The 27,455-nt window shown below is 39.8% G+C and overlaps 1 protein-coding gene across 1 annotated transcript; it reads right to left on the bottom strand.

Moving 5' to 3' along the window:
- Positions 1-970: 970 nt before the first annotated feature.
- On the bottom strand, positions 971-27,146 carry DBT (dihydrolipoamide branched chain transacylase E2). Its single transcript, XM_007420252.3, has 11 exons — positions 27,054-27,146; positions 13,532-13,655; positions 12,305-12,380; positions 11,084-11,265; positions 9,500-9,627; positions 7,565-7,805; positions 5,684-5,850; positions 4,360-4,437; positions 2,848-3,039; positions 2,307-2,378; positions 971-1,613 (listed from the first exon to the last, which is right to left on the bottom strand). The coding sequence occupies exons 1-11, from the start codon at positions 27,102-27,104 to the stop codon at positions 1,446-1,448; spliced, it is 1,479 nt and encodes a 492-aa protein (XP_007420314.1). The 5' UTR covers positions 27,105-27,146; the 3' UTR covers positions 971-1,445.
- Positions 27,147-27,455: the final 309 nt, after the last annotated feature.

The raw sequence follows: 27,455 nt of genomic DNA, 5'->3' as shown, positions 1-27,455 counted from the left end.
TTCTGGAAGTTGGAGTCCACACATCTTAAAGCTGCCAAGGTTGAGACACACCAACTTTAATGCATAACACCTCCCTGCTATTGAATGTAATGCACTGTACTGTATGCTTTTGTTCCATCTCATAGTTTTCTTTTTTGCTCTATTTACCCTCACTTACTAATTCAAATGTATATAGCACATGAACTGGCTAAACCATTTTCATTACTGTGCTTACTGAAGAAGTACCACCTTGACCACAGGAATCAATGCTAGCTATTTTCTGCAATTACTTCCAAATTACATTAGTCCAATAGTCATAGGGACAATATAAAACACTGTGCAAATTATTTCTTAGTAAATCCATACGTTGCATATGGAAGACTTGTCAATCACATTGCAGGACTCGGTGCTAGGAGTTGTCCAAATCTAAATAGTCTCTTGATATCCTTCAGAAATATTGTACATTCTTCAAAGCATCTGTTTTATAGCTGAAAAACTATTCATTTATGGCTCCACAGCAAAACTTTGTCTAGGAGAGTGATGGGTTTACAACAGTGTTTTTCAAACTTGGCAACTTGAAGATGTGTGGACTTAAACTCTCAGAATTCCCCAGCCAGCATGCTAGCTGGGGAATTCTGGGAGTTGAAGTCCACACATCTTCAAGTTGCCAAGTTTGAAAAACACTGGTTTACAAACTGCTATTAGATATTTCAAAGATCTTCATATTAACTGAGAGTAGCTTCATACATTGCAGAAATGCTTAATGCACACCTGTGTATACCTAGATCTTGTGTATGCCTAGTGTTACCTGTACGCTGTAAAAGCCACCCCCAAATTTGAAAAACACACATCTATGGTGCAGGGCCTGTCATTCACATAGTGTATACACATTCATTTCAGTAATGAAGAACATCTGCTACAAAATGTAAGGCAGAAAAGATATTTTAAAAAGAGAACAGTTAGCACCATATGCCAAAAAAGGGAGTCCCTGTATCTTTAATAAAATAAGCATTAAAAGCATTTTATTTGAACATTATCTGTAGTGCATTAATTGCATAAGAAATAGCTAACACTCCGTTAGTGTCTCATCCAGGTACTCTCATTTCTAATCAGGTTGTAATTTATTTTGTGAACAGTGCAAGCAGTTTCAAATAAGAATCCCACAAATATTGTTAGCAGCCTCCATTTGATAATACCCTAACAGTGGAATATAGCACGTTTTGTCACTATAAGTTTCTGCCACCTTGTCAATGACCTATTATAGCTTATAGCCAAACAATTTACCGCTAAGCAATTCAGCTAGACAAAAATGTAACAGATAATCAAGATACAGAGCAGGGATCTGAAAGATCTAGCAAACACAATGCAGTTCTGAAGTACGAAGTTAATTTTAATGGCACTTGCTAGCTTAACTAGCCTGATTGCAGTTTCGGAATTAAAATAAGTCATCCAGCTGTTTGTCTTCTTTACTTAAGATCCATCAGCATGGAAGCAGGATTCTCCAAGTAGGATTTCCACACGTTAGAAAAACGAGACATGGTTGCACCATCAATGATTCTGTGATCAGCTGACCAGCTCACATTCATTATTTGTGCTTTAAACACCTCACCTTTACTGTTAAATCGAGGAAGGATCTAGAAATTAAAGAACAAAATGCTGTAAAAAAACCCAGTGGATTAATACATGAGAATTTCCCAACACCTGAGCGCCCTCACTGATAAGATGGTTACAAGGTATTTACTCAAGATTTCAAAGCAAATGAACAAGCATAACAGCAACTACATTTACAAGTCATCTTGATAACATAATCTGGAGTCTTACAGTGCAACGTATGTGAAAATAATTCCAGATTTGGCCAATTAAAAGTGACTATTAATGATGATCCACCAGGTTGTTAAATGTCCAGGATATTACCTGCTTTTGCATTAAAAATATTTTATACTAATATGAGTAATATTTATAGGGTTTGCCATCCCCACACATTACACATTTAATAAAAATTTCAGTATTCAAATTAGGAATGTAAGTCATTCTATTTTGATGGGAGGGGCTAAGGTTCAAATGTTTATTATGGAGAAGACATTCAGTTGGCTTTTCCCTAGGACAAGACTCAAAATGTAAGACATCAAGAGAGAAAGCTATTCTGTTGTTAATAACCACTTGCCGAGTCATCTATAGCAAACAAGAACTTTGAGGTACAAGTGAAGAATTAACAAACATGATTTAACATATAGACTATATAAGACTATAACAAAGTTAGAAAACCAACACAAACATTTATTAGGTAGAACTTCAAACTGATCTTTCATAATTCAAAGTGAAAATACCTGTATTTTTCCAAGAGCACCAATAGCTACTTCAGGAGGTAGGATCACTGGTTTTGCATAAGTGCCACCAATCTAAGAAACAAAAAGGAAAGTAACACATTTAATCAGTACATTTTTAATGATGTCTCTTTTAGGCAAGTTTTAAAGCAGCTTTCTCCAATCTGGAACATTTCAGACATGTTGGGGTTATAATACCGAGAAGTTCTAGCCAATATGGAATGTCCATTCTAAGTGGAAAGTGCAAGAGCTGGGGAGCACAATATTAGAAAAGTGTATTTAAGTATAACTGGGGAAACAATTGACAGTGCCCTTGGGATACAATAAGCATTAGCAAAGAATTCACTTCCTGTCCATGAACCCATCCTATAACCCCAGCCATTAAAGCAAGCCCAGTAGATACCTTCTCATAGAAGCAACTATGTTATCATTTGATCCTCCTAAATTACTTCAATTCTCCCTCATTTGCCACAGGGATCCAGTTTATGCCCCCATGATATTCCCAACAGTTTAATAGCTTAATTTTACATGCTGTTTAACTTACTGTGCCAATGTTGGAAAGTGTGAATGTTCCCCCTGTGAGGTCATTTGTTCCCAACTGGTTAGCTGAGCCCAACTTTTGTAGGCGATTTAATTCTGAAGCGACCTCAAACACACTACAGGCTTGGACATTTTTCACATTAGGGACAAGCAAGCCTTGTTCCGTGTCCATGGCAATTCCAATATTGTGAGAAGCCTAGAATACATAGAAATGCATTGTGTTAATTTGTATAGAAATAGCTATCTTCATTCTTGGCAAAATAAAGTATTTCACATTTTAATTACTCTTCAATTATTCTTTTGTAGATTATAAAACAATCTTATTTTTTTATCAATAGAATGATTTCTCATATACTTGTGCTCCTTCACTGATAAAGCCTTTCTTGATCAGGTTCAGCTCCTAGTTACTACCTGAGGACATCAATGTAGTTTTCTTGGCAACAATAGTGCGATGTTGCCTTCGGCCAGGAAGTTTTCCCAGCTCTCCAGTCTAACCTATATTCTGTCTTGGCCTTTTCCAACTGTCTCCCATCCAACTACTCCTCAGGTCTACCACTGCTTAGTATTTTTCAAGATCAGCCAAGAACAGTTAGATGCTCCCACCTACTACAAACGGTTTTCCTTACAATATTTATTATAGAAGATAAAACATCTTTACGGGTGCAAAACTGAAAACATGATACCTATATATCTACCTATAATATATTGATAATAAAATATAAAACCTGTATTTATAATAAAACATAAAATTTAATATAACATTGCAATGAAATGAAGAACAAGTAATATTCAAATGGTAAAAATACATGTTGTATTTTAGTAGGACCATACAGCAGTCCAGATTTGAAGGAAAAGATGATTTGGAAAGTGTTGGGGTGTTCACACAGCACCTATCAGCAACTCCATCAAGAAGCTGTGATTTTTCTCAAGATAACACTGCTGCCCTCTGCATTTGCAACGTGAACCCACAGAAAGATGCCTCTGATTTAAAGAGGTGCCACCAGATGTTACGTATATGCCCACAAGGGCTCCAAATTAGCTTTTTCCCTTCAGACTGCTGCACATCCTACTAATTACACTGAAAGTTATTACTGTATAACAAGCACAATACACAGAGGTCATATTTCCATAAGACTGATCGTTTCTTTGAGGCTCCAAGGGACTTTCAAATGGCACCCGGGGGCTAAATTCCTAAAAGGGAGTGGGGCCAGAACAATCAAGTGGTGGATCACCACAAAATTAAAGCAGCCAACTGTTCTCAGAGGGTTCTGGAATCCATACAGTGCCATGTGTCTTTCTGAGCATCCTGCAGGAAAGATAAGCTTTTGGTAAATGTTAAAATACAGAGAGAAACACACTGCTAGATATTATGCTGCGGGGGGGGGGGGGGACTGAAACCTTTCAATGTTTACTTCCTATCCGCAGTACACATTCAAATGTACCTTTATTCAAAATTAAACAAAGCTGGACCAGTTGAGGACGTATTAAGAAACCATTTTTAAAATCATATACAAACCTTGTATGTGATGTTTTGGCAGTTTTCATCCACTGAAGCATTAAGAATGGGGTAATGTAATAAGCCTAGAGAAGCAGCCTGTTAAACATATAAAAAGAACACACTATAATATAATTTAAACAATTTTTAAGTGTGCGTGTGTATGAGAGAGAAAGAAAACAAAAAGAGAAAAGAGGGGGTATTACATTATCTCCTTGATTATCTTGTATTAGGAGAGAGGCATTCTCCAGATGGGCCTACTGTGGAAATGCTGCAAGGGGTACAAACTCTCTTAAACATCTCTGCTGGCTTAGAGCAAACAGGGTTTTTTTCGTCCCTTTGAACTAGTAACTTGGGGGTGATTGTATCTTTGAGTCACTCTTGACTCCTGGTGACTACACATACAAGTCCATGTAGTTTTCTTGGCAACTTTTTCCAGAATGATTTGCCATTGCCTTCTTCTTAAGGCTAACAGAGAGCAACTGGCAGAAAATCACTTAGCTGGCTTTACACCTAACATAGAACTAGAACTCACAGTTGCCCATTTTCTAATCCAATACTTTTAATCACTATATCAAACCGGCTCTCCGTAATGTTGCTTAGTTTATGTTTAATGTTGTGGTTATTGGGCTAGCTCATATGAAGCCAAGAGCCAAAAGGGCCATAACCCATGTATTTTTCTGCTGGGATTCCTAATTATTCTGTAAAGCTGAAAGCTCATGAAGATTTGATGGATCTCATACCCTATCTACTGTCCCATCCCATAAAACAAACATTTCAAAGAAGTTAGGGTGATCCCTCCTTTTTCACATTTCATGCTTTCTGTCCTTCATAGTATAGTTCCAGAAATCTGCAAAAAGTTGTGATAACTAGATCATTCTAGCTTTGTGGGGTGGGCTCCACTGAAATAAAGTGAGCTTTCAAGGAAAACCTCTCTAGGACTACGAAGTTGTTCTTAAAAGTATTCTAACATAGTACTCACAATCAAGGCAAAATGGATGGTGTGAATATGGTCACTACAATTACATTTTAATATCATTCTGTAGTGAAACAATATATTTGAAATGCCTATGAAGAACAGGCATCGCATCACGCATCACACCAGTAATCCAGAATACAGGCAGATTTGGCAATTTGATAGAACTTTTTTCCAAGGCTGTTTCCACTATAACACAGATAGGAGAACCTTTGTATCTTCAGATGTTCATCTAATTCATGTTTGTCAGGTTCAGTCATCATCATGAATAATCAAGAGACTACAGTGTTTCCTGCCAAATCTGATCATCCTATGCCACAAAATATGACTACTGGGCTAGAAAAAGCAAGGTTCACCATCATAACTCACCTTTAAAAAGAAGGGCATGAAAGTGAGGTTAACTCCCCGTTCTTGTGCTAAAGGTTTCAACTTTTCTCTCAGCTGGATGAGCTGCGTGAGGTCAACCTCATCACAATAACCAAAGTGAGGAATTTTCAAAGCAGCAGTCATAGTTTTCACCATTGCCTTCTGAAATCCTAAAAAACAGAGAAGGGAAACCATTTACAGTTAGTGATACTCTAAATTATCTTGTTTCTTCAAAAGTTTCCTTTAGACAGCAAACCGACTGATTAGAGGAGCTATATATATTATAATAATACAGTCAGATGTACAAGAAACTCTGGGGAAAAGCTGTATGATTAAGGAAAAGTTAGTTACCTAAAGAAGAATGATGTAGAATCGACTTGGCTAAGGATGGTTTTATCCACTGCATTCAATGGGGGCATCCAATAGCTATGGAGAGTAATCAGGATTTGGTGGGAGATTTTTAGGAACCCTGTGTGACACCACATTTTATACTTTTCAGAACCCTGTATGACAGCTTTCACAGCCTGAAATTATAGTGGGGCCCTTCAAAGTGTGAAGGAAGTGTCCTCAACACTTCCAGTGAGTTATGTAGGAAAGCCAGTTGAAGTGAGTAATACACACCGAGTCTTAAATTGCAACAGAAGGTTGTTCTCTAGCAAAATTAGAACATGGAACATCTAGATCTCATAACTACAGTCCAAGGATCCCCAGAAGCTGTCCATATTAATTTTCTAGGAATCAGGAAATTAATTCAGCTAATTCTGAAAGAAAATCAGAGACAGAAAACATGGGGCAGGCTACCAGTCTTTAGAAGCTATAATACTCTATCAGGTTCTGCACTTATTTTTCCAAAACACTAATCTGCATTGCCATTTGTACATTAATCACGATCCAGATTTGTTCTATTAGACTGAACTAGCGGCTGTGCATAGTGAATACACAACCTCACATGCATTGAAAACTCAGTTTCTTTCCACAGGAGCCTTGATGAGCACTACAATCTAAATCTGCATTGGTTGCATATGTAAAAACCTCATTCCCAAATCAGCATTTCCATAATTCTTCTATGGAGATGTGGAATGTGAACTCAGGTTGAAGAAATTATGTAATCATATGCTTACTTTGACCCCTATAGTATCTCATATATGACTATTTGTATATTTCTCACACAGCACCTTTTAAGAATGGAGACCTCTTTGCTGTGCCAGTTTGTGCCTGTAAGTTTATAATTGATTTTATAGTTTACACTCTGAGAGGAGGAAGTGGATTCAAGGATGCACACTACTGCACTTTCTTATTTCTCTCTTGGAACAATCATTAGAACCTTGGCGCAAGTCTATGATGCCTTTCAAGGACTGCTTCGACAACGTTTCCACACCATGAAGGATGTCCATGTCTACCTTTGTAGTTACCTTATTTGCTTATCAGTTGTAAAGCAATTCTTTCACTTGGGGTGTCCTGTTAACATATGTTCAAACCGCCCTTGATCAACATTCCACATAAGACCTATGCTAGTCTGTAGTTCTTGTTCTTGGCTCATTTGGGTGCAAGAGACCAACGACCTACTGTAACCTGCTAGCTTTGGAACCAATAAAAATTGTTTGGATTCTCTCCAGGTGTTGGTGTTTATTCAGTGAAGTTTCACCACATTTCTGAAAATAATACTGACTCATCCAATAAATACCAACAACTAGAGAGGATACAAACGTCTATTTTAGTGGCTCTACCACAATTCTGAAAATAATACCCGAACATAAAAAGACAGGTGTGGAATGACCCACAGTACCCTTCTAAGATCACAAGATAAATATAATAACTGCATTTTGTAGTAGTTATTTATAAGTGCTTCATGCATGTTATTAAAATAACTTTTTTTCTTTTTACCAGATAAGGCCACTGTTGTATCTTTCCTTGAAATTACGGGTTTAGAAAGAGGTGTTAGAGTTCCTGCGGCCTTCTCTTTTGACATGTCTACAGTAAGTTCTGGTTTTGATGAAGGTGTGATGATGTCAGGTTTTGGTGACAGAGGTAAAATTGCTCCAGTCTGCTTGGCTAAGTAGTTAAGAATGTCTTCTTTGAGAATACGGTTATCTTTCCCTGTTCCGACAACTTCACTCAGCTTAATCTAAAAGACACAGAACCACCAACAATTGAGAGAGATGCAGCCATGTAAGTTGAACTACTAACCAGTTTTATCAACTGAGCTTTTGTAGATTACAGTGCATTTCCTCAGATCCATGAAAACTTATGTGAACTCCAGAAATTGACCACAAGCAAGAGAACTCATACTTCTTGCAAACTAAGGAAGGAAGGAAGGAAATGGCAGACCTGTAATTCACCTGAAGAATCCATGTCAATGTTTGATTTCAGTTAACAAATTGTCCATAGTGGGCCAAGTTCTGGAAGCATCTGGTACTTGAAATAATGGACTGAGATGCATCCACCCTTTCCCAAATTCGTTGTAAATTTGTATGCAATTACACTAAGTTATTAAATTCCTATATCGCTTATTTGTTCATAAGCATTTCTTCAAGCCCATGTAAAAACCTACTGTAAAACGATCCACATATAATTCGTGTTAGATTTTGAAGCTGATTTGCTGACAAACCCTGCAGACAAAAGAGCTCCTATGCTATCTGAGATAAGTCTTTGATGTGCTATTCCATCTTTCCCTCCTTAGCAGATTTTCTGTAATAAGACTGAAGCAGTAGTAAGGAAATATGGGGAGAGTTACAAGTGGAAGATGACAGTATGTAGACCCTTTCTTTCAGATTCCAAAGATGAAGGGGATGGTTGCATTATGAAACTGCTGCCTAGAAATGCTCTTTATATTTGCAAATGACTCTGTTTTGATGCCACAGGCATTTCTAGGATGAGTGCAGACACCACGGAGGATGGAAGCTGCTTCCATTTTTCAGGCACAGCTCATCTAATGTGTCAGAGCGATTCTCTTTCCATCCCACTATCTTTTCCTTTCTCTTTGCTTTCACCAACATATTATGCTTTATGCATCTGCTGAACTGCACTGTGATTCACAAAGTTTTCTGCAATAATACATTTACTTTCCTATATATACCACAAGACTCCGCTGTACTCCCTGGACAAACAAGACCCAGAAAACCCTTTAAATGCAAAACATTTATCACATGGCCATTCATAGGCTGACTCCAGTGTTTAAAGTATATTATACTGCCAATATGTCATTGAAGCTGCAATATTCTCCCAGGAAGTTCAAAGCTTCAAAGTGTTCAACTCTCTTTAAGCCACGTAAGAGGCACAGAGTGATCAAGGGCTCTTTCCAAACTTCCCTTTTGGGAGCAGACGTTTTGGAAATTATTCACCCACATTAATGCTCAGCAACTTTTCCTCAATATCTGATACCATATTCTGTGTGGTGAATGGATCTTACTCCATACCTAGTTCACAACACTGAATATATAACCATTATTACATAAATAGACTAGTCCAGTGTTTCTCAACGTTAGCCACTTTAAAATGTGTGGACTTCAACTGCCAGAATTTCCCAGCCAGCATGCTGGCTGGGGAATTCTGGGAGTTGACATTCACACATCTTAAAGTTGCCAAGGTTGAGAAACACTGGACTAGGCCTTTCAAGGAGGCAAGCATATTATTGGACCGCTTATGGAGCATAACATATCTCTTTCCATTATAAAGTAGTTGCCAAATCCTAAAGTTTATAATTAGCTTCTCTGATTAGTGATGATTTTGGCATGTAAGCACTTGGGCACATGCTACATGTTTACAACACGTATGACACATCAACAGCAAGAAACCTTTTTTTAATATGTAAAAACATACATTGTTTTCCATAGCAAGGCGGCGAACAGCAGGGGTTACTAAGGTCTTATGGCCTTTGATCTGCTGGTGGATCTGCTCTTCACGTGACACAGCAGGTGTTTCAACCACATCTTCTTCAGGAGTTACAGCTGCAGATTGGACCCAAAATAAAGAACATGGATTACGTTGAGTAAAGCAAGTTAGCATCTGGTTCTCAAATATAAGTTGAAACAAACTATTTACAGTATATGGGAATGTGATTTGTTACTGTGTTAGGTTGGAGCAGCATCACAGGGAGGTGACCAATAGTAATATAATTACTATTATATTAGCTCTTCAATATGTGAAATATCTTGAGTGGGTTATATAATTAAATGTGTCTTAAAACAATTTTTTAAATCAGCCCTTAGCTTCTCCAAGAAACTAAGTACAGGTAAATAATAACGGTTCAAAAGTTTTGCAGTCCTAAGTCCAAAGGATAATTTCTCCTTCTATTTCTCCCATGACATTGAAAAGCAGTTTATGATCTGAATCAGGTTTCCATGCAACAGGAAGAAGCTTTCTTCCTATTTTAAACAATCCATTTCCCATAATACGTGAACTTGGGAAAATTTGATTAGTTTAAGCCAGGGATGAGTTGAGAATAAATTGGGAACAGAACAGCTCAACAGATGGTCTGTGGATCAGAATGGGTATATGACAACATCCTTTATTTTATTAAAAAGAGCAACAAAAGGAACCTACATTCTAAATGAGGCTAGTGGAAACTCTAATATGTAGTAACTAAAATATTGTTTTGTATGTCTATATATGTCTTTTAAACACATTATTTACGCATTTCAGTACCTGGCTTCATCACTGACTGAAAGCTTGGACCTCATTCCATTTGGTGGCTCACAAGAGCCTAGTGAAAGAACAAAGACCTTACAGGTCTGCCCGTACTTGCTTTAAACCACAATAAGAAAATTAATCACTTTCCCATAAGTTTAGCATATCCTCACAAGCTAACTATGGTTGCAACAGGCCACATTAAATTAAAATGTTAAAATGTTTGAAAAAGAAAGCAGGAGCTTCCAGCCTTTGGCGTTCTCCCTAGAAAAGGAGAAAGGAAAGAGGGAAAAGACTTAGCTATATTAAGAAAAAGGAAGCCCATCACATTTGATCATAATCGTATGAAGATCTGCTATTCTCATTCTATATGATGGTTCTGCAGGACAACAATACCATTTTTATCATTTCTGACAAGGATCAACCACTCCCCGCTAGTACTCTTCCACCTGAGTACCATCACCTCATCTACTTCACAAGAACCATCTTCTGTTCTGATAGCCACTTCATGTCTTCAGAGCCGTCTGTTGTTGCGGCTTCTTAGCAGGCATCATTCTGGTATATTTCCAGAAGGTGCATAAACTGAAATCTTCCAGAAGAAACTCTTCCGTCTCTAGGGCCTGCTTTGAGGACTTTTATCTTTTATACATGGGCATTCATAGCTTCACACAAACACATGGCTTAAAGTACATGGTGAATATAGGAACCAAATAACCACAAATCAATATTCAGTACTGTTGACATCCTGATTCAGTGATGAAAAGAAACGAACATTACTTTTCAAAGTAGCTGTTTCTATATCCACCAGGGGTTTCCCCACACGGGCAATTTCATCTAACCCATAATGGAGTTTTCTAATGATGCCATCATAACGGCTGGTGATTGTGACTGAGGCTTTATCACTTTGTACTTCACAGATGCTATCAAACTGCGACACAACATCACCTTCTTTTACATACCTGAAAGAAAGGAAAAAAAATAGCATAAGATACACAAGGGTAAAGCTGATCTCCAGAAACAGCTTTCATAAGATCTCAGCCGGTGGCCAACCTGCTCTGGCAGGTAAGCAGGATCAGAGCTGGTTAGTACTTGGATGGGAGATTACAAGGGAAGTGCCTGGCTCCAGGCTAGAATAGTACCCCAGAAGAAGGCAACAACTAACCACTTCCTTATGGTTGCCAAGAAAACTGCGTGGATGTGTTAACATAGTGCCCAGAAGTCAAGCTCAACTTGAGGGCAGCGTTATTATTAACCTATGTAATGTTCAGCTTGAGTAAGAGGGTGTGTGTGTTCAAAAGCAAATAGAAACATGGAAAATGCTGTCACTCTAGACCTGCAAAGCAGTTCTTGAAAGCTGGACTTTTTAACAACCTAGTATGTGACCAGTAGGCTCGAAAGCTTTGAACAAGGAAGTAGTTGCATAGTATCCACCATCCTTCTTTAGTTTGAGTAAACTGACTGCAATCATGTTTCAACACTCTCTTCCACAGATATAGATTAATTAAAGCATTCCAGACATATTAAGCCCAAATATATTAAAAAGTGTTCTTATTCAGTTGCCCAGAATCTTAAGCAAACCTGTTTTGGGATTGTTTTTAATAATAAACAAAAGAGAAAGCATTTTATAAACAAAATAAATTCAACAGAGAGTGCTGAGGCATTGAAATAAACTATCATAGAAATATGAGGAAACTTCTTCATATAACAGCCCTTGAGTCAGTTGCTGTCAGAAAAATCAGGTCCAGTTCTCAATGCCTAAATTGCATCAAATGGAAAATAATGATGGCTAATAACAGAAGATTACCTCCATAGCATGCTGGCTGGGGAATTCTGGGAGTTGAAGTCCACACATCTTAAAGTTGCTAAGGTTGAGAAACACTGCTCTATGGCCTCCTTAGAATTCAAAGATTCTTTTTTTTCTTCCCTACTCTGACTTTTCAAAAAGCAAACTTTTTTGGTTAGGGAACTGCTCCATGGAAATTCACAATTTAAACTTACCACTCTTTCACTGTCACTTCTGTGATTCCTTCTCCAATATCAGAGAGCTTGAACTGAACAATCTGGCCATGTGAAGCTTGAAGACAAAGGAGAAAATGTTAAACAAAAGAGAACAACTAAAAAGCAACCCTAAATAAAATTTTGAGCAGATGAAGTAGTTCAAGCTACAGGCAGACAAATTAGAATCCTTACAAAACTAAAACGCAGAAGAAAAGGGCCTTGGGAAAACTACAATATGCCAACAGATGCAGAAAATCAACACCTGCATGACTTTTTGCTTTGAAGTGAAGTCCCACAGCATGAAGCCAATTAGCCAGCAGACATGAACAAAATTGCAGGTTGAACTTACAAAATCAGGAAATGTGATATTTAGAGTATCTGTAGACAAAGGACTGGTAAAGGCAATAGGTTTTATGGCTAAACTTTCTTGGTTTATTGACCCGGCATTGTAATAAAAATACAGTTTGCCATTTTTATATCCTACTTTGGACACATTATGCAAAGACCTAGCTCTCTGGAGAAGGGTCTAGTGCTGGGAAAGGTGGAAGGAAAGAGAAGATGATGACCGGCAGCAGCAAGGTAGATAGACTCGGTTACAGTGGCAAAGGGTGCACTGTTGGAAGAGCTGAAAGGATAGGTTAGGGACAGATCATCATGGAGAAAATCTATGTGGTTACTAAGAGTTGACACTGACTTGATGGCATATAATCAATCAATTGCCAAAAATTGTGTGGATAATAATTACTGTAAGTGAAGCTATCTCTACAAGTACATACTGGACTACTTTTCTTGTACCCCAGAAGCTGGTCCCACAGGGTTTCTATACTCTCTTGTTAAATGTGACATTCCTTTGACAAATAATTGACTTTACCCTAATAAACACAGGGCTATATTCAATTATATCTTAGCTCTCTGAACTCTCCAACTTTTACATTGTTTGAGAATAGAAAACTATTATTAACGGCTTGGTTGTCATGCACATGATGAACTGCATGGTCAGTCAAAAGGATAATTTTTAAATAATTGTCTGAATGCATACACAAGGCCTTATATCTGCAGAAGAACAACTGGCCTCTACTACTGTATTTGAGAGCTGCACACTTTAGAAAAATGTGCACATTTCAAAAGCCTGAATCTTTCATTCTTTGCCTGCCTTTCTCTGGTATTTATAGAGCAAATGACACTTAATGAAAAATATTAACTCATTTGAACATGAAGGAATCTTACCAGCAGTTGTTCTAAATGATCGATGCTGATGTTGGTACCTCCATAAAGTCTTCTCAAACTCAGAAATGTATTTTTGCTTTAGCAAACAAAAGTTATTATACAGCCTTATCTGGTGAACACAGAGCTGGCCAAGGAAAGAAAAATTAAAACTGTAAGAGCAAAGTATTCTTGAAGTTTCCACATACCCCTTTTAATTTGCAAAAAGAACAAAAAGAAAACATTTTTTAAACTATTGAGACCCAAATTAGCAGAAGTATCATTTTTATCCCTTTCACCATTAATGACCATTCTCTTTGGGAGAAAGGGAGTTACTGCCAAATCAAGGGCTTATGAGATGTGATGGAAAAATAATGAAATAAAGCTGGAAACTCTCCCCCCTTCCCCCTGCCTCTCTTTCTGCCCCCCTCTCATAAACTCTTTTCTCCACTTCCTTCTGCCATTCTTTGCTCATGCAAAACAGGATCAGCTCCAAGCTATCGCATGACCCAAGAGTGACCATGTTCCACTGCCAAAAATAGCCATCTTAATACTATCATACTGAAACAATGGGAGGGCCATCACCTGTCTGCTTAAGGTTTGCCAAGGAAATCCTTTGCTAATAAATGAGAAACCACAGGAATTCTGTCCTTATTAAGAGTGCAACATTCTGTTCTCTTTTGCAATAGATTCCTTGACTCAGGCTAAAGCGTGGTTCTTATCTCACCACAGAAAAGCCATTTATCCCCCATTTAACACCCATCCTGGAATCAGATTCCTCAGATTTCCCGCCTCTCAACCTCAAAAATGTATACATTCTATGCTTTTCTATTGTTCAGGGTCCCTCTTTCTTGAAAGCAGGCACCCAATGATCATTGCAATAAACATGGTTCTTCTCAGTGTTGCGTTCCTGTCTCTGGCAAAAATTCCACAGCAGTTCTGGTGTCAGCAGTGGGATCCAGTGATCTGCTCTGGTGAGTTCTGGCTACAGATGAGACTGGGTACCCATGGGATCCTTTGCATCCCTTCCTCCCTTGAGTCAGCACTCCCCAGAGCGGTGCCTGGATCAGTCCCTGAGGAGAAAGCTAAGAGATTGCCGGGACAGCGCTGGTAGGTAAGAGTTGCGGATGGTTTAAGTTGCCACCAGCATAGTTTTGTGCACCAGTAGGTTGTGGGCAGTTTAGGTGGCGGTTGCTGGAACTGTTGCTCCCCTTCCAAGTGGGACTCAGACAGGGGCCAGAGGATGATGCCAGGGTTCCAAACAGCTCTGCCGGTTCCCCTTCCAAGCGGGATTCGCGGTGGGGGCAGCTCTGTCAGCTCCTCTTCCAAGCAGGGTACGACAGGAGCAAGAAAGAAGGGTTTGGGAAGAAGCAAAAGCCAACCAGCATCACAAGGGTGAGTCCTAGCCTGGCACCTCCCCGGGCCTAAAGAGAGTAATCGGATCCAGACTGTCCGTGGTTGTATGTGCACATGTTGTTTGTGAGTCTGAGAGTTATTTGTGAGCTCATTTCTTGTCTCCTTTTTGTTGCTTTGTGCAGTTGGACTTAGGATTTCCCAAGTGGATTTCTTAGAACGCAAGGGCGCAGAGCAGCTCTTTCTCTCTTTTTCTCTCACCGCCCCCCGCAAAAAAGGAGGGGACTATTAAAAAATAAATAATCAAACTATCTCCAATAACCCAAGAGTTATCAGTAGTTGTTTTTAAGCATGTCTGTGCCTGCACCTGTGTTTTGTCTTTCTGAACCATGAGGTACAGCCATGCCTAAGTACCCCAGGGAACTTTTTGAGGCCTCCTGCTCATTTCAGCTCCCAAATGTGTGTGTGTGCGCACTCGCATGTGCGTGTGTTCCCCTTTCCCTCCGCTCTCCAGAATACAAGTAGGGAAATGAGATTTCTTTCCAAAGGATATTTTTAGACTTTGGGAACCTCTACCCCATAACCCTGGATTTCTTTAAGTCTCAGCCCCTATGGCTAATACTCTAGCTGAAAATGTAGGGCTGCTCTTTTTCCTTAACTTTCCTCTTCTGATTTATGCCTTCCTTGCTGATTTCTTTGTGACTGCTCTACCCACTCTTTCAGGCTCCTGGTGGAGACCCCATCCTACCTCTCCATGTTTTCTCCTGGACCTCTCTAGCTTTTGCCACCTTTGCACAAGCTCATCTCCATTCCCCACTCTCTGCCCCTGATTGCTCCACTAATTCCTACTGAACCAAGCTAAAAAAAAAAAAAAAAAGGAAAAGGCACCACCAAGTATAACAATGGGCAATAAAATCTGAATAATGACTGGAATTCTTTACTTGCTGGTGGTGTGCGTTCCTGACATGCCACATGTTTAATCTTTCTTTTAATTACTTTTGTAGAGACCTCCTCTTGTACTTTGATTTGTGTATTTCTTTTTTGGAACTGACCCTTTCTCCTTTTCATTTCTCTTCTTGATGCATGTGTGCTGGTGTATTGTTCGTTATCTACACTTAAAGCCAATTCAGAACATCACCAGGTGAAACAAAGCCATACCTACTTGAGCCACTGGAGTTGTGTGGTGATAGGAAACATAACTGTGTTCCCACCCTCCAATAGATCAGGGATTCTGGGACCTTTTAATAGAGCTCTGGGTCAGAGGAGTTGAAGTCTCCTCTCCATGTAAAGGTACAGGAGAGCTCCAGTGGTCAGGAAGTGGCAGTCTTGAGTAGAGGAAGACTGAAGTCTGTGTGGACATAGCATTGGGCAGGTTGACTGCAGCAGGCCTGCTTTGAACTGGTGGAAGTGGGCCTCAGTGAAGGTGGAAGGATTGGGCATGGTTGCAGAAGATGGAGTGCAAAGGGACAAAGGGGTCTTTTGGAAGGCATCAAAAGATGCAGATGGATGGAAGCAAAGAAAAGCACACTGTATGTTGTAAGAGGGTTTGTGAGAGGTTAGTGTGTTGGGAATGGGGAAGATAAAGGTGGACGTCTGTTTACTGGCATTGTCTGAGGGCCTGATCTCAAGGTGGGAAAGAAGCAGCTATAAGCTATTTGAACAGCCCACCGGAAACGCTACCAAGAATTGGCCCAGGAAGAACTGAAGGAGTGCATTTTCTTCTTCTTTTTTTTCCTCCTGGTGCAGGAAAACATCTGGCCAGGAGTGAGGGTAGGAGTAAACGTCTGAAGGCTCAAATACTACTGTAATGGCAAACATCTTTGCAACACGCCCCAGTACAGTATTTTGTACTTTATACATGCTATTACAAAATAATTCCAGCAACATGGCATGTTTTATTTGAGAAACATCAGGGGAGAAACCTGATGTTTTTCAGGAAAAAGCTGATGTTTTTCAGGAAAATGTTATGAAAAGTCTCCTACCCTTATGGTTTTGGAGCATTAGTTCCCAAAAAACAAAAGCCCTAAGCAATCTTTTCTTTCCAGTCTATCAGATTTGAAGCAGTGGGGGGACCTTGCTTCCCCCTCTAAAGTAAAAAAGGTGATTGCAGTAAATGGGCTGGACTTTAAGTGTTTCTTTTTTAGAATAAAGATCTGCATTTCAAATGTTTTCTTTTGCAGATTTATTTCTTTCACTTGCTACTGTTAGGAAAAAGTGGTAACTTCTCTCAAGAAGACCTACGCAAGCTCAGAGAAGCAATAGCTCGGAGAAGGGGGGAGGGAGGTACATTTTTTGCCCTATTGCTGTGCTGCCCCCAAGAGTGCTTTGCATTTCAACTTTTATCAGCAATCTCATTCTCTGCTTTGCAATAAAAGTCCAGCCCTAAAGGGGGTCTTCATGTGTTTTACTTTTAAACTAAATGGGTTATGAGGAAAAACTTATAGGTTTCATCTTTGTCCCGCAGTATGGATATTATGAACAAAAGGGAAACAATGTTTAGGACAATATTGGATAGAGTCTCCATGGACTGGTATGGTCTATCTGAAAACAAAAGAAAACAATAATTTTCAACAACTTCTGGCTCTGGAAGCAGTCCAGGCACTCTATAAATTCCTATGTCAATGTCTGTCCAGCTTTTCAAGTTATCATTCTTGGAAATTATTAGGAATGAGAAGATATTAAATTCCTTAGTAGTTGAAGTATATAATAATGTTCTCATCTAAGTAGAAATGTGATGAGCAGTCCAAGTTTTGCCTCAAGGCTGCTTGCATTCACCCATACCCTTTCACAGTGTGAGGGCCTGTTATCTGGGTATGCATTTCTACAATTATGCTAACCTCTCATGATTTGTCTTCCCTATGGTAGTAAGAATCAACCTAGCAGCTTCATCTTACACTACATGATCAGGTAATTAATCCTAACAAGGCTCAAGGATCCCTACGAAGGTGATCAACTGGATCTGGTACTCAGCCATTCTCTGCACTGTGAGGCAAATCCAATCTTTTGGAGAACTCTTGGGACACTGATACTGGGTTTTCACAGGTAAAGCCTCCCAAGGCAGCAAATCCACCTCCTGTCTGGCCACAAATTGTTGAAGGGATGGAGACCACTATTGGATCAAGCCATCCTGAAGCTCAATCAACAGTCTGTTGACCCCCACCTAGTCTATGCCCAATATCAAAACCCCCTCCCAGGAGAGAAGGCTTGCACACTCCGTGTGTGGAAGTTAGAACCTGATGCTTTCCTGCTGGTGACTGTAACTGAGGAAGCTTCAGGAACAGACCTGAGAGTGCCCAGTGACATCAGTGTAAATTAAAAAAAAAAAATAACAGACTTGGCACTACTGGGCATAGACGTAAGGGAGGGGGGAGAGGGTGTAATAGACCCTGGCTACCAAGGAATGCTTCTCCACCTAGACTGAGAGACCTGAAATGAGCCTCACAGCAGGAGAGAGCGCGGTGCAACTGATCCTGCACAAAATCACCTTCCCTCATGTGACAAAAGGGAACCCTCCTGCACAGAGTTAAGAAAAGGGGGAAAGACAATTTGAGGCCACAAGAGCAAAAGTGTGGGTGAAAAGAGGCACCGGGTGTTTGAAAGCAGGCAAAGTATTTTGCCTTGCAGGAAAAAAATGCTTCACATCTCCAAATACAAGACGACTCCCCTACAAGAGTGGGTAACAATTGTCTTTTTGTTCAGTAGACTTCAATAAGAACTCACAAGGACGACTGCAGTCACCTCAGGAGGAGTTTTCCAAGTTCTTGAGTTGGGGTGTGAATCTGTTTAAAGCAAAAATGCCTGCTAGCTGAAAATGCTTGCCTCTTCCTCCTGCTGACTGCTGCAGATACTGACATTTCAACTGCCAGATGGCCATCACTGAACAGCAGTATAACTATTGGGTATACACATCATTGGCAAGGCAGATTCCCTGTCTACACAAAGCCACTGAATGACTCTAAAATTTGGGACTATTTTGACTTTGTGAGAGAGTGGGTGTGAACTCAGCACTCTCTAATAATCAACTAAAACTCTAAATGTACTTTTACTGTTGATATGCCATGTGTCTACAGTACATACAATGGGCAGGTAAAACCCCTCAAGTGAAACTCAGGGAATCCTGCGGAAGATTGAGTGTGCAGATTGTAAGAGATAGCTTGCAGGGTGAATTGCCCTGTATTCAACCGCCTAAGCCATTTTCTTTCTCCCTCCTGAAGGCATGGACTGCACCCTTTGACTTCTGTGGGAAATCACACTGGTCGCTGGAATCATCACTTCAGTGGGACTCTGCAGGCATGGACTTGATCTTGATCTTTCTATCACCTTTCAAGCTGAACTGTGCAAGTTAAGGACCACCTCTTCTAAGCCTCTCCCCAAAAGGAGAGACCCGTACTCCTTTTTTTCACATCCCGACCTGTCTCAACTAACTGCTCATTGTACTTTACCACTTCAATATCTGGACCTCTGCCTAGTGCAACTTGACCTTGTGCCAAGAGGGACAGTGGTAGAAATTTATAAGTGGACTTGAGGGGGGAATTGAATTGGTTGTCAGAATTATGTCAAATGCTTCCTTTATGCAACCTGGTGAAGGGAGGGGGAGGTGTTGGGGATTGGATTTCAGCAAAAGAAACTGTTCAGGCACTCCTGTCTACATTTTGGGCTCTGTTGCATTCACAGATATTGGGGTAATTGTGAATTCCTCTGACCCATGCAACCCCAACTTCACATACCCCCTTAATAACCCACTCAGTACTACCGTTTATACTCTGCTTTGCTATAATGCCAGTATCTATTTCAGAAATCTCTTCTCCCACACTGCTTGCATATCCCAGTCAGTCCTTTCCCTAAAGAAAACCATTTTGTTTCTTTTTCTTTTCTCCCCTGCCGGCAGCATACTTAATCAGAATGGTTTGCACAATACTTCAGTTCCTACAATGACTGAATTGGTGGCTGGTTCCCCAATATCTCCCCTTTTTGCCAAAAAGGCCTTTACTATTGTTCAGGGTCCCTCTTTCTTGAAAGCAGGCACCCAATGATCATTGCAATAAACATGGATCTTCTCCTCAGTGTTGTGCTCCTGTCTTTGGCAAAAATTCCACAACAGAGAAATTAAAAGAAATCATTTCTCTTATTCTCTTTTGTATTTATTAAAGAAAAAAATACGTGCAGTCACAGTATAGAATTTTTAAAAGATCCTTCAAATGGCCTATGTTTGTTTCACGAGAATTATATAAGCTTACTATCCTATTCCACTGCCTCTACACACAATGTCCAGCATCTTGCAGAGGCAAAAGTAGTTTCCTGTTCCTCAAAATTGGTCCATCTTAGGATATATCCACAGATAATGCTCCAGTGCTGAAAGGACAGCAACCTTGCAACCCATATGATGTGGGTGGCATCAGAGTTATCAAATGCCACCCACAACTCACATGGCAAGATTTGCAGAAACCAAGGTCAACTAAAAAGTTCTTTGTTTCATTCATTCTATTAGAGAAATCCCAATGGATTTAACATGGCAGCTATTCTCTATGGACATTTTCTTAACACATTTAAGGGAATACACATCCAGATAGATATAACTGAAGGATTGGCAATGCAGTACCTGCAGGTACCTTTATGCCAGTAAATACTTCTTTTGACACCTGAAAGGCTCCTCGCCCCAACTGACTTTAATTCTTAGGATTTCTTTTAATTAAAAAAAAAGGAAAGCTGCAAGCTGCAAAGCAAAAGCCTCCAACAGCTATTTTGTATTTTATTTTATTTTTAGTTTATTTTATTGAATGTCTCTGGACCATACAAACAATCTTACATAATAAAGGGAGGAGGGGGCTGTAATCCAGTGTTCTGTTTGGAAATGTGACTACTTTTGCTCCCATTCCTAGATCAGAGGGACCTACTCACAGTCACTCATGCCCTGGCCAACTCCTGGTTAGACTACTGCAATGTACTCAACATGGGACTGCCCTTGAAGAGTATCCAGAAACGTCAGCTGGTGCAAACTGCAGTGGTGCAAGCAGTTAGGTGTGTTTCTAGTAGAATACACGTACTTCTACTTCGTGAGCTGGATTGGTTACCAGTTTTTTTTCTGGGTCCAATTCAATGTGCTGGTATTGACCTTTAAAGCCCTTTATGGCATGGGGCTGGGCTACCTGAGGGACCATCTCTCCCCAATTTCATCTGCCTGTCCTACCAGATCCAGCAGGGAGGGCATGTTGTGGGTTCCATCGCCTAAGGAGCTACATTTGGCAAGCCCCAGGTGGTGGGCCTTTTCTGCTGTGGTGCTTGTGCTGTGGAATCTTCTCCCCCGAGGTGAGGTTGGCCTCATCATTGTTGAGCTTCCAGAGGTCCCTTAAGACCTGGTTATGCCAGCAGGTCTGGGGACCCCAGAGGATGGGGAATTAGTGAGGCGGCTCCCTTATTTTTAACATTCTTTTATTCTCTATTTTGATTTTTATATTTTTAATGTATTGATTGTTTTTAGCTTAACTGTATGCCTGTGGGGAGATCAGCAGCTATATAAACTGGTTAAATAAATAAATACTTGCCAGATAAAGTTAGAGACTTAGGTCTGGGTGATAAGAGAGCATTTTGGGAGGGGGGCTAGAGAGGGTGGCAAGGACACAACTTCACTAGACTACCTTCTCTTGAATGGAGACTGGTGACTGGTTCTGTGTGCCATTTTACGAGTAAGTAAATTCAACCCTGCTTTGGTGGACCATCCCAAATATGCTCTCAGAACACCAAGTACCTTTGAGGGCATTCTTATTCGAATAAGGCAGGCTTCTTGGGATTAATTTAATTCAATGTATTTTATTTAGGTGCTGCCTGACTCCAGAATGACTCTGGGTGGCTCACAATATAACAGACAAAATAAAAGACAATACTGTATGAATAAGAAAAGATAATTTAAAGAACAAATAAAAATAAAGAAGGCAAATAAGAAAAAGCAAGATAAAGAATAAAAATAAAGGAAAAAAGGGCAAATCTGGCCAACCAAACAGAAAACATATGCAAACACATCCCCCAAGGGGTTCCAGCTACCTAGCCGTTTTTAAAGAAACCATTTTTATTTTTTTCACTGTTCAGTATATTTCCATTTAAAAGTAACACCAAGGCACCACAGGTAGCTATTTCAATACTCATTATGAACACATTTACTTCTGTAGGAAGATAACTTAATACAATCCATAGCCAGACTACAGCACAAGAACATTTAAGCTCATAAATATAAGGAACCAAAATACAATTTTTTGTACATGTATAGATTTACACAGCAAGATTATACTTACTGTTAATCCTTTTGTTGAGATTAGCCGCTCTGGCATCTTACATAAGTCCTATTTCATAGTGGAATTCAGTGTAATTATTACAGACTTTTATAAAGTGATTTCCCAAATTCATGTTATGTTATCAGCCATATTTCAGATAAACTGCATTTATGTATGTAGATAAGATTGAGCTCTGGTAGAACACCTAAGTAACCTTGGCTGAACTTGAAGTATTAAATAGGGTTTGACCTGGTTAGTACTTGAATAGAAAACCCTAAGAAAACCCAAAGTTTCAATGGGAAATGGGGGGGGGAACCCTACAAAAAGGATAGAAAGTCACTTCTGTAGCGTCAGAAAAACTACACAAAGTCCTTGGGAACTGAGAAAAACTTATGAGAGTCTTTATTTTTAAAAGGTAAGAATCAGTAAAAGAAAAAAGCAGTTTGTAATTGCAGACAGTTTAGTGCAACTTTGATGATTTAAATGTTGAAGTATTCCTTTTATCTAGGAAGAATTTGAGCCTGTTAGCCCCAAGGAAGTGGATAGGGTCCTTGCAGCTGTAAGTGGACCCACCTGTGTATTCCTGTGCTTCCTGGCTGGTTAAGGCCTCCCAAGAGACATGTAATTGAATCCAGATGGTGATGGATGAATGAATAAGGAAATGGTTCCACCAGCTCTCAAAGAGGTGATGATCCATCATCTCCTCCAGAAACCATCACTGCATTAAGTGTTGGAGAACTTTCATCCCTCTCCAATCTTCTCTTTTTAGGGATGGTTGTTGAGAAGGTGGTTGGTTTGCAGCTTCAGTGGGGCATGGAACAAACAGATTATCTGGACCCTTTTCAGTTGGGTTTCAGACCAAGATACAGTACTGAGACATTATTGATCACACCTGTGGATGATGTTTAGCAGGATTGGGATGGGGGTAGTACATCCATCCAAGCCCTCAGTGATCTCTCAGCAGCCTTCAATACCATCAATAATGATGTCTTTCTGGACCAACTTTGGGGGCTGGGAATGGAAAACACAGTATTATGGTGGTTTTCCTCTTTCTTCCAGGACCAGTTAGTGCTCGTAGTCAGTCAGTGCTGGTAGAAAGGGGAAGATCTAGCCCTTGACCCCTACTTTGTAGAGTCCCTAATGACTCTCTACTCTCGCCACTCTTATTTTAACATCCATGTGAAACCACTTGGTGAGATCATCTGTTGACATGGAATTAAATATTATCAGTATTCTGATGATACTCAGTTATATATCTCTACTCCTAGCTGACTAAGTGATGCCATCAAGGTTCTTTCTTAGTATTTGGAGACAGTGGGAGTCTGGATGGACAAGAACAAGATTTGGCTTAATCCTAGCAATTCCAAATGGTTATGGGTGTTGGGGCCCCTAGACCTGGGGACCTTCCATCTTTCATTTTGGATGGGATAGCACTCCTCCAGACAGAACTACTGTAGTATGCAACATAGGGGTCCCCCCAGGCTCTCAGCTCCTGCTTGAAGAGCAGGTAGCAGCTATGGCCAGGAGGGCCTTTGCACAAATCCAGCTTCTGTACCAATTGTGCTCATTTCTGGATTAGGAGACACTGTTCAGTTGCCTATGCCTTCGTCAACTCCTGGTTGGATTGTTACAATGTGTTCTACATAGGGCTGTCCTTGAAGACCACCTGGAAAAGGCAACTGGTCCAGAATACAATGGCATGTGTAATTATGGGCACAGTACATCCATGTAACATCACTGCTCTGCAAGCTCCACTGGCTCCCACTAAGCTTCTAGGTACAATTCAAGATGTCAGTTACCACCTATAAAGCCCTTCATGGAATATGGCCAGGCTGCCTGCAGGACTACCTACCTTCAACTGAGTCTGCCAGTCCTACAAGATCTTTTTTTATATATATAATTTTTATTAAAGAATGTTTTTACAAGATAAAAATACTATACAGATTTTGAAAAAGAAATAAAAAATAAAGAAAAATACTGAATGGATAAGGAAGAAAATAGAAAAAAGATGAAAAAAAAAGAAAGAAAAGGATTATAAAGAAGTGGTCTATCTTAACAGTGGTTACAAATGCATTTATATTTTATTCTAAGATTACATCATAATCTCCTTCTTCCATAGTCTACCCTTTCTGATCATCAAACCCATAAATCACAAGTTCATTTTTTTTCTTTCTTCAGCAAAAATTCCATAAAGGGTTCCAATCCTGCAAGACCTGACAGGATGGGCATGATGCTGGTCCCCGCCTGCCCTCTAAAAAAGCATGTCACCCAAGATTCATGTGGCTTCAACCTTGTTAGTCTTCCCTAAAGCCTTGAAGATCTGCCTTTTTCCCTAGGCCAGAGTGTTAGATGAGTCCATATGAAATGATTGGAAACTGAATGATTGTGGGTTGGCCTCAGTTATGTTATGCTTTCATTTGGGGGTGTCCTTATCTATATTTTGGAATTGTATGCTTACGTCAACTACCAAGAGTCACAATCTGTGAGTTGGCCAGCCATATAAATAGATTAAATAAATAAAAAAATCACTCTCCCTCATGAATGGAACTGGCAACTACAAAACTTAACTGTCTGGAAGTGCCTGGTCTGGATCCACCAGTGGGCTGAGGATTTTGAGAAAAGGCCACAGGGCAGAGAGCAGGACGCTGCTAATATGCAGCTTTGATCTCAAATCTGGTACTGAACATTGCCTAGATAGTATGTTACTCTGAAACCTTATGTAAACTGCTCCAAACTGTTCAGTGGATCAAATTTATATTGCCACAATTTTACATATTTCAAGCATCATTTTGATTCATGCAAAGAATATAATAGATGATTGTTTTTTCTTCCTCCTTGACCATGGCTTGCTGAATATAAAAGGATTTTATCTGAGTTCCAGGTAAAAGAGTACCTAAATTTACAGATAAGTAATTGTGAATTAACTAATTCTTAGCAAGAGTTCATATTACTAAAGGAATCTGGGAAAAAGTGAGTGAGGAAGGGAGAGAGAAGTATGCCTGCTGCTTGATCTAAAACAGAACAAACAAAATTTAAACTGATATGTTATCTGCTTAGTGAAACAAGAGCTTCTGATAAATTCAATGCTCAAAATAAGTAACAAAATCTTTCCAAATCAGATAAAGTATCTTAGTAGGAGAATTTTATGATGATCCTGGTTAGATATGACCTCTAATGTCTGCTCTGCAGGCCTCTCTGGACCTGTTTACTGAATGTTCTGACATCCAACTAATGTTTTGATATGAAGCCTAAGGTTACCTTCTACCTAAAAAGATTAGTCAGCCAGGGTGACTAGAAGAATTTCAATGTCATTTTGGCAGGCAGTCTGTATCTAGTGAAAGGCAAAACTGAAAGTCAAAGACTGGCATAAAGAAATTCACAATTATACATAAAAAGGAGCCTTGTAAAGGTGATATGTCACTCAAGGATGGCAGTTATTATCAAGAACATGCTTCCTCAAAGGCAGAAAACTACTAATCCAAGATTGTGCATCTACCAATCCAAGGCATACTGAGATTTACTACAGCAAGTAATCACAACTACACAATTTGCATTCATTAACCTGAAAGGGCTGCCAGCCCTTGGATCTTTCCAGATCTGTAAACCATTACAATTCAGAAAGCTCATTTTACCTATAGGTAGATATCTGAAAGATAGAAGCCACACTATCTTCTACAATTTCTACTGTAAACTAGAGAAATTGAGCCATAACTAAGCTATATTAGGTAATCTTGTAAGCTTACATCTGAACTAGAAACAATCTTTAGATCACAAAGACAACCATCTGGCAGAATATTATATTTTCAGCAAAAAAAGAAATGCTTCTGAAAGCTTATAGGTAACATAGGTTATGCCTGAAAAAGTCTGAAAACCTCTGGTCTAGTACAGTCAACAATCATGCTGGCTGGAAATTTGGGGACTTGGAGAACTTTTCCACACTTTCACTGTTTCTGCTCCTCAGTCGCTCAGAAACAATCAGCAGTGATCTGTTCTTCCATGAATGTAAAAATGCTGAGGGAGTGTGCACAGAGATGCCAAGCTCCTGTTGAACCTGATGTCTGGTTGATTGCCCAAAAAACAAACAAAACCCCTGAGCAATTGCTTATAGGGGAGCTGCAAAGCCAACTTCACCCTTGAAAGACCTGTGCTAATGCATAACTCTCAGTGCTAAGAGCTTATGAATTATGTCCAGGAAATGGGGGCTGAGGGGAGTTTAAAAGTTCCACCAGTGCAAAAACAAGATTTTTAAAGCTCAGTAGAACTGCATATTGTAAAAAGAAAAGACCAGCTTTGCTTCAGTTTCAGAAACAGAGAACTCTTACATCTCAAAAATGCTGACCCTGGGGAACTGCACAGACCCAGGGCTGCTTCTGAACAGCTCCAAAAACTCTCTGGGAAAGTGTCTTAAATCAACACATCTGTGATAGGTGGGAAGGCTGCATTATTCCAGGCAAACAGCTGTTGGAAAACATTTCAGCCATGAATTAGAATTGTACAACCTTAAAAAAAAAAACAAGTATAGGAATATAGGTACATGGAAATCTCTGTTCAGACAGGTTTGGTAACACTGAAATTACAGAAAATAGCAAGTTAGAATCTCAAATCACTAAGATGCTTACACTTATGCATGGCACTGAAGCTTATTTCTGGAAGAATGACTACGGCCAACAGGGCACAAACCGTGGATGGCTTGCAGTCCTTTTATGATGACTGAGTCGCTAATTTTGATTAAATACCCATAACTCCTCTCACATTTGAGAAGAACAGGATCAACAATCCGTGCACTTGCTAAAGAGCAAGAGGATCCAAGTAGATCCTTTCGGCTCTCCTATTCTCTGTAGAGAGGAATGGAAACCAGCAGGGCCCATGAAGCACCTACTGTTCCCCCTTCTCACATTTTTCAGCTCCCACCGCTCTCTGTTCCTTACCAAACGCCCGGCTGCTCGGCAGCTGCTCCTCAATGCAATCGTTGCCGCCATCTTATCCCGGAAAGATAGATTCCCACGCCTTCCCACTCCTCCCCCCTGTCAGCCAATCGGAGCGCACCTTTTGCACCCGCCGGCCAATTACAAAATGAAAAGCTGCCTCCGCTTCTTCGGTAAAATGAATTATTGTGGAGGGGAGGTGCTTCGCTTCGAAAGCGGAGGAAGAAGTTGCAGTGCTGGTTATCATCATCATCATCATCTATATAGGCGCCCATCTCACAAACCGGGACTCTGGGCGGCTTACAATAAAAAATATAAAATAGGAATATAAAAAACAATCAAAACAATAATATATGATTAAAAAGGCAAGGAGGGAGCATCAGATCTTACAGACAATGGAGCCAC

This window comes from Python bivittatus, unplaced genomic scaffold, assembly GCF_059951505.1.
Source record: "Python bivittatus isolate LINGU-HERP-01145 unplaced genomic scaffold, Pbiv_v1 ctg000700_np1212, whole genome shotgun sequence".
NCBI classification, from domain to species: domain Eukaryota; kingdom Metazoa; phylum Chordata; class Lepidosauria; order Squamata; family Pythonidae; genus Python; species Python bivittatus.
Note: the sequence above shows the minus strand (reverse complement) of the source record. Positions and strands in the feature narration are given on the sequence as shown.